The following is a 7075-nucleotide window of genomic DNA, read 5'->3' as shown; positions in this document are numbered from 1 at the left end:
AATCTGAAAATATTTCCATTTAAAACATGTTTCAGAAAAGAACAGAAATACCTAATTAATTGCAGTGGGAAATCTTTGTTTCTCCACACAAAATAGAAAGCAGAATAAATAGAAAGGAAAGGTAAATATAAAATAAAATTGGATAGAAATGACAGTGATATTGGTGTATGCATCCATATGTGTATGGAAAGAAAGGAATTGACAGAAAATAAAGCAACAAAAACACTTGATACACAGCATTTCCACATAGAAACAGGAACAATTATGAAATCAAGAATATTTAATGAAAGGAGTCATTTACTACAGGAGAGTTAAGCAAACAAAACTATCAAAGCAAAATATAGTTAGGATTATGAATAAGGATAAAATGTGTAAATTGAGGGTATGCTCAGTGTCTTTTTATATATATATAAAAAAAATCCCTTTTGTTTATATGTTGTTTTTAAACCTACAGGGTTAATTTCTGATCAGGCCTTCTCCGTTGGCGCTCTGTTGTGGGGTCCTCGCTGGCAGGACTTCCGGGTCCACGTAGTGAGCATCTCTCTGAGACTCTGTGGCGGATTATGACAGATTATGACATTTTACTGTGTTTATTGTAAAGATTTCCCTGTCTCCCGTCCACCTGTCGAACCTCAGCGATAGATTCCAGGGACTCGCGGGTCGCTTGAATCGGTACGTTTGGATGTTTCCTCCCATTAGCCTGTTAGCATGTGAGCTTCAGCAGGGATGAACTTGAGCCCAACAAACTGTTTACGTCTGTTTAACGACAATATAGTTAATCTTTTCTGTCTGCACGTATGTGTTTGACTCATAACAAATGCATATTATGAGCTTCGACAGTAGTTTGTTTTCTAACTGGAATGTTAGCTTGTGGAAAGTGTACTTACGATCAAATATCGGCTTTAGTCGTTATCAAACCTCCATTTATACCAGCTGTCATTTATTTTTGATTACACGAGTCACATTTCTAGACTCAGACTGTGAAGTCATAAGCATTGGCAGCAGACCTGAAGGTATATGTATTCAAATAAATGTTTGGGCTCAAGCACTTCATGATGTAGAAAACGATGACGGTGCTTTATCGATGACATTTTCAAAAGTGGTAAGGAGATAGATGTTGTAATAATACACACAACCTGCGTACACCTGCAGTGTTTGCTCAGGGATAAGGTGACACGGTAAATGATGTTTTGGCTCGGTCATTCTGCAGACATAAAGAGTAAAATAGTTGTTACAAACGGATCATTGCTCCTGCACTATGTGCTTAGTTGTTTTTCAACTGTAACTATGATATTGGTTTAAGGAATTCTCTCTTTTTTAATGTATTTACTTAATTTCCTTGTAATTCCCTGTGAGTGGCCTTGTTTCTGAATACTGCTATATAAATCAATTGGCCTTCCCTTACCTTGATAGACCTAATAGACTTGTTGAGCATGATGTGCTTGATTTTGTCCATGTGTGTTCAAATAATCACTTCCAGATAGATCAAATACTGATTTATCAGGCTGTATGAACATGTCTGGAGCCTGTTAAGTTTTTAAGAATAGAGCTTTTGATAGCATTAGTTTGAGATGCTAAACTGGCATTTATCTAAAATGCAATTTTCAAGACGTTGAAGTTACAGTTTGCTTGCTTTGGAGACAAGAAACAGACATTACTAAATGAGCACAGAGTGCAAATTGGATTTTGAGAAATTTTTAAGGCAGTTTAATTGAGATTCTTTTCCATGAAGATACTGAACACTCATTGCTGGATGCGAGCCAAAATGTCTTATCTGTCAGCTGCTGGTAAACTTGTTTTTAGCTGCTCAGTAGTATCGATCATATTTGACCCATTTTCATACTTGTTGGAAAAGAAAAAAGTGAAATGGCATCAGATAACAACATGAGGCCAACAAATGAAATCTCAATAAATGTTCTCTCTGACAGTTAACCTTTTTGTGATTATTACAAGCAACAACTTGTAGTTCTTGTATTCTGTTGCTTTGTTTCTGGCTTTAGGATGCAACATGTCTTGGTTTTCTGACTTGGCTGGAAAGGCTGAAGACTTTCTGAATAAGGTCGACCAAGGGGCTGCGACCGCCCTGAGCAAAAGTGAGGAGACATCGTCCTCCTTCTCGTTGTCTTTTGAAGGAGAAGCCCTCAAACCCGAGTATGATCCTGCGAGTTACATGACCGGCTCCGCTGTGACACATCATGCTTATGCACCCACTCACGATGCATCGAGCTTCATCGCTGCTGCAGCCGGAAACATCAAGAAGTCCAACGCAACGCTGCTGGCTGGGACGACCAACGTGCCCAGCGCTCCCTCTGCTTCTGTCAGCGGCGCTCCCAACTCCAGCAAACCCTCCACCAGCTTCGTGCGGCCCAGAAAGAGCGAGCAGGACGTGGACGATGACATGCTCTTCGACTTCCTGAACAGCTCGGAGCCGCCCGTCAGCAGCAGGAGGGATTCGAGAAAAGAAGCTGTAAAAGTGGTAGTTCCAGTCCTGGAGGCTGAAGACCCGACTCCCCCCCTTTCTACCACCCCACACGTCGTCCCCTCCGCCCCGTCCACGCCCCGCTCCACCCGCGGCGTGTCCAGGGCCTCCAGCATGAGCTCACTGTCTGCTCACAGCGTCAAAACCTCCGAGGACAGCTCGGCTAAAGAGCAAAGCCAAGGTGAGAGCTCAGCCAGCACTCAGGGAGACACGGTCAGGTCCAACAGAGGAACATTTCTTCACCCTCAAAATCACAAGAACCTTTTTTATAACTAATTATCCAAATACTCCAATTTATTTTGACTTGTATTCAAGTTGAGATGTCAATAAATAGAAGTCCAGATATGTTACTGATATGTTTGTGGACTTCCTGCCAATAAGGAATAATGGGTGAACAGTTCCAGAAAATGTGAAAATGGTTGGATTCCTTTTCCCCACACAGCCTTAAACAGCCGCTCCCTTGTCCCTGATGTCTTTATTTTAAAGGTGAAAAAAAGACTCAAATGACGTTTTCGGGAAATCTTCAAGCTGTTGATGGTTTTTTTTTTTTTTTTTGCTGTCTGTATTTCTACATTATTATGCAATCGCTTTACAAGTCTGGCAAAATGTGGTCTGCATGTGATTCCTGGTCTGAATATATTTCTCTCTGCACCCGCACCTGACCCGCTCAGACACTCCTGAGAGTTCCGACTCGGGCTTGGCCGTCCCTCTGGAGCCGATCAGGCAGGTGACGCCTCCTCCTGCCGAGGAGCCGCAGAGCCAGGTCCTGTCCAGTCTGCGTCTGGAGAACCAGCTGCTGCGGAGCGAGGTGGCCTCCCTCAACCAGGAGATGGCTTCAGTCATCCAGAGAGCAAAAGACCTGCAGGATGGTGAGAGAAACGCCAGGAAACACAGAAACCTTGTTAAATAAGCTTTTAACACAGGTTTCTGGAGCTTTCCCTTCTGGTTGACCTTTGTGGTTTTCACACTGTTGCAGAGCTGAACCAGGCCCGTCTCCGAGCAGACCGGCGGAACTCGGAGCAGTCTCACGCAGACCGCACTTTACGGGAGCTCCGCTCGCAGGTCGACGATCTAACAGAAGCCCTCTCCGCCAAAGACGGCCAGCTCGCGGTCCTAAAAATCCGATTGGATGAAGCCGATCAACTTGTGACGTCCCGCAGCGCCGCGTTGGAGGAGGCCCAGAAGGAAAAGTCCAGGTACACTCTCGTGACAAACTTCTGGGGTCGACTTCAAAATCAGCTACAGTGTCGAGGTTTTCTTTTCCATTGTTAGAATTCTACAAGACCAAACAGAAGGGAGCAGCGTGCATTCGCAAGCTCTTGAAACGATCCAGGAGAGGCTGCGAGAGGCTGAGCTGTCTCTCAGGAGGGAACAGGACAACTACCGGCAGATGCAGGTGAACATGAAGACATTTATCTTCTCTCAGGACACTGACGTCAAGGGCGCATTGTTGCATTTAAGTACCGTTGCAAATCTACTTGCATGTAGATTTTCTAATGAGATATTTTACTGGACGCCCACATTTGCACAAACACACATTCATATGTGTGTATTACCAATATCTGTGTAATTAAATGTGTGCATGTGTAATGTAATTGATGTGTGTTGCTTTATCGTGCAGAGCGAGTACGCCGGCCGCCTGTCCAAGCTGGAGGCTGACAGGCAGACGCTTGCCGAGACGGTGAGCGCAGCAGAGCGGCGGGCGGCTGAGGAGAAGCTCCGGGTGGACGACTTCCAGCAGCAAGTGAAAAGTTCCAAAGCTGCAGCCGAATCTGCCAAGCAAGAGTTACAAGACTACAAACACAAAGCTTCACGCATCCTCCAAGTACGGCCCGTCCGGAGTGTGTACTGTAGAAAAAAATTATCAGGTTTACCTTAATAGTTACTGCCAATATTTTGTAACTTCACTCAGGAAAGTAACTTCTGTGTCGATCCGATTTGCCTTAATAATGTTGTATGTCTGTGACACATTAGCTGAGCTGTCGGTCCTGTGATTCACTTATTAAATTCAGAAAAAGTTACAGCAGACATAGCAGCGCAGCTTCGACTAATGCTAAAGCTAAACGGTGAGGCTCAATGAACAGGACAGAGACGGCCCTGCTTCACTTACAACAAAAGTAAGATCTCACAAAAAACCTCTCTTCCTGATGTTCCTCATTGGGATCAACTGCTTATTTCTACTCAGATTTTAATTCCTCAAAAGGCCCCCAGAAGCTTCAGTATCGCCCAAAATGATGATGTTCTGTCTTGTGTTGGTTCCCTTTCTTATTCCATGCGTCCAAACTATTGACGTCTGACACATTTGCTCAGTCCAAAGAGAAGCTGATCAGCAGCCTGAAGGAAGGATCCGGACTGGACACACTGGACGGCAGCGGCGCCTTCGCTCTGGAGCTGGAGGAGCTGCGCCATGAAAAGGAGATGCAGAGGGAGGAGATCCAAAAACTGCAGGGGCAAGTGAGTGGCCTGAGGACCGAAATACAGGTGAGACGATGCGAATGGCTTCAAGTTCAGTGTGATAATGTGAAAAAAGAAACAACTCTTTGACAGTTTCAATATGTTGTGGACAGGATTTGGAGAATCAGGCGCTGGTGGAGGCCGAGTCCTGGCGGGAGCAGCAGCTGCAGCTACAAGAGCAACAGGCTGCTCAGAACAGAGCCAAGCAGGAGACGGAGGCGGAGGTGGAGCGCTACAAACAGGTGAGGGAGGGGAAAATGTGCGTCGGGGATTGATTCAGAATAAACCGTTGTGTTAAAGTTGCACACGGTGGCTTGTGTTTTTCTTTTCAGGAGCTACAGTACACTGAAGAAGAGCAGCATCGAGCCAAAACTGCCCTGCAGAGTCGAATCAAAGACCGAGAAGATGAAATCCAAAAACTCAGGAACCAGGTCAGTCGTACAAACAAACAGGGCTTCCTGTCCAGGTCCTTATACAGAATTACATATATAAATCCCCATGTTTCCTTTTTTTTTTTTTTTTTTTTGCTCCAGTTGACCAATAAGACCCTGAGCAGCAGCAGCCAGACGGAGCTGGAGAATCGACTCCACCAGCTGACGGAGACGCTGATCCAGAAGCAGACCATGCTGGAGGCCCTGGGGACGGAGAAGAGCTCGCTGGTCTTCCAGCTGGAGCGTCTAGAGCAGCAGCTGAAGAGCGCTCAGGGAGGGCAGAGTGGGGGGCCGGCCATAAACATGAGCGGGATGGAGGGACCAGGTATGTATGAAGGCGCATTAGTGCCACAGAGCGTGAGAGGATGACTAAATGAATAAATGAGGTAAAATGTTATAAGGGCCACACATCCCTTTTAAATGCAGCGAATAAACAAATTCCTTTAAACATTCCAACATTTGAACAGAAAGAGAATCATGTTTTATTAGAAAAAAATTGGCGAAAATGAGCCTTTTCCCATAATAGTTTGGTTTGTTAATATAACTTTATAATGACAGGGGCACGACAACGAAGCACACCGGTGCTCTTCAGTGATCAGGATACTCCTGGAGTATATGGCCAAGTACGTAAAGCGGCGAGCACGATCGATCGCTTCAGGTAAGCCTCCTTTCTCCTCTTTTTGTTACAACTTTTTACTACAACTGGTACAAATGTTTTGTTTCTTACCGTCCATACGTGTGTTTTTTTTATCTTCCAGCATCAGACTGGGAATCTTCCTCAGACGGTACCCGATAGCCAGAGTCTTTGTGATTGTGTACATGGTGAGTGTTTCAGGAATGGTCGTGAGGTTTGTTTGATTTTTTTTTCTTTTCAATTTTAAATGAAAGGTCTCAATTCAAACGGCTTTTGTGTTTTGTTTTGTTTTTTCTTGTTTTACAGGCAGTGCTGCACCTGTGGGTCATGATTGTTCTTCTGACTTACTCACCAGAAATCCATAATCACCCTGATGGAAGATAGAAGGCTTGGATTTGGCAGTTGGGTGTTAAAAGACAGTTTAAATGGCCTTTACTGTAAGGAAGCTGCTGGAATATGGGCTGTGGGACCCCGCTCTCTCGCTGTTTTGCACAGATATGATGTATAAAAAAAAAAATAAAAAAAAAGACATTTCCTCTTATTTCCTCAATATTGTTTCCCAGTGAAGATTTAAAGGAGACGTCTGCATTGAGCATTAGGATATTTAAAGAAGGGTCTATTGTGTCGGTGTTCTCCTGAGAGGACTTCAATTAAAGTGATCTGAAATCTGCTCTTCTCATCACCTGCTTTCACAACTCTGAGAGATTGTATTTAACACTATATAAAGAAACAAGTCTTTTAATAAAGAAACTAGGAGAACAACACTGACGGGCAGTTTTCTCTTTTTATGCCTCTGAAGTTTTGATTAAAAGAAATGTCACAACCACCCAACAGAGATCCACCTACCGTACTTCCTCTTCTACCTTTACGATTACTTTATTGCACCCAGTACTTTGTGTGGGCTATATTTTACAACAATCCTGTGATATACAAGTTACATTCTTCAGTTTATAAACTGGGAAATGAGTGATGTCAGTCCGGGTTTCACTTCATAAAAGATTTAAATATGTGGGTTTCAGTGAATGAAAGCCTTAATTATAAGTAGTTCAATTAATGCGTTTTAAAGTGTTAACTAAG

The 7075-nt window shown here is 43.9% G+C and overlaps 1 protein-coding gene across 1 annotated transcript; it reads left to right on the top strand.

Moving 5' to 3' along the window:
* The first annotated feature begins 496 nt into the window (after positions 1-496).
* golga5 (golgin A5) lies at positions 497-6573 on the top strand. The gene is made up of 13 exons (XM_080480207.1): positions 497-672; positions 2001-2660; positions 3151-3348; positions 3456-3675; positions 3752-3875; positions 4101-4304; positions 4790-4960; positions 5047-5175; positions 5266-5364; positions 5467-5689; positions 5923-6022; positions 6123-6186; positions 6305-6573. The coding sequence occupies exons 2-13, from the start codon at positions 2009-2011 to the stop codon at positions 6380-6382; spliced, it is 2262 nt and encodes a 753-aa protein (XP_080336333.1). The 5' UTR covers positions 497-672; positions 2001-2008; the 3' UTR covers positions 6383-6573.
* The last annotated feature ends 502 nt before the right edge of the window (positions 6574-7075 follow it).

The sequence above is a fragment of the Lipophrys pholis genome (genome assembly GCF_963383615.2).
Source record: "Lipophrys pholis genome assembly, chromosome: 14".
NCBI classification, from domain to species: Eukaryota; Metazoa; Chordata; class Actinopteri; order Blenniiformes; family Blenniidae; genus Lipophrys; species Lipophrys pholis.
The sequence above is the reverse complement of the archived record's forward strand: the minus strand, read 5'-3'. Positions and strand labels throughout refer to the sequence as shown.

What these genes read in the sequence shown, in the direction of transcription:
- golga5 (XM_080480207.1), top strand. Translation starts at nt 2,009, where the DNA reads ATGTCTTGGTTTTCTGACTTGGCTGGAAAGGCTGAAGACTTTCTGAAT. An exon ending in AGCAAAAGACCTGCAGGATG is followed by an intron (nt 3,349 to 3,455) that starts GTGAGAGAAACG and finishes ACACTGTTGCAG; the next exon opens with AGCTGAACCAGGCCCGTCTC. An exon ending in AGCACGATCGATCGCTTCAG is followed by an intron (nt 6,023 to 6,122) that starts GTAAGCCTCCTT and finishes TTTATCTTCCAG; the next exon opens with CATCAGACTGGGAATCTTCC.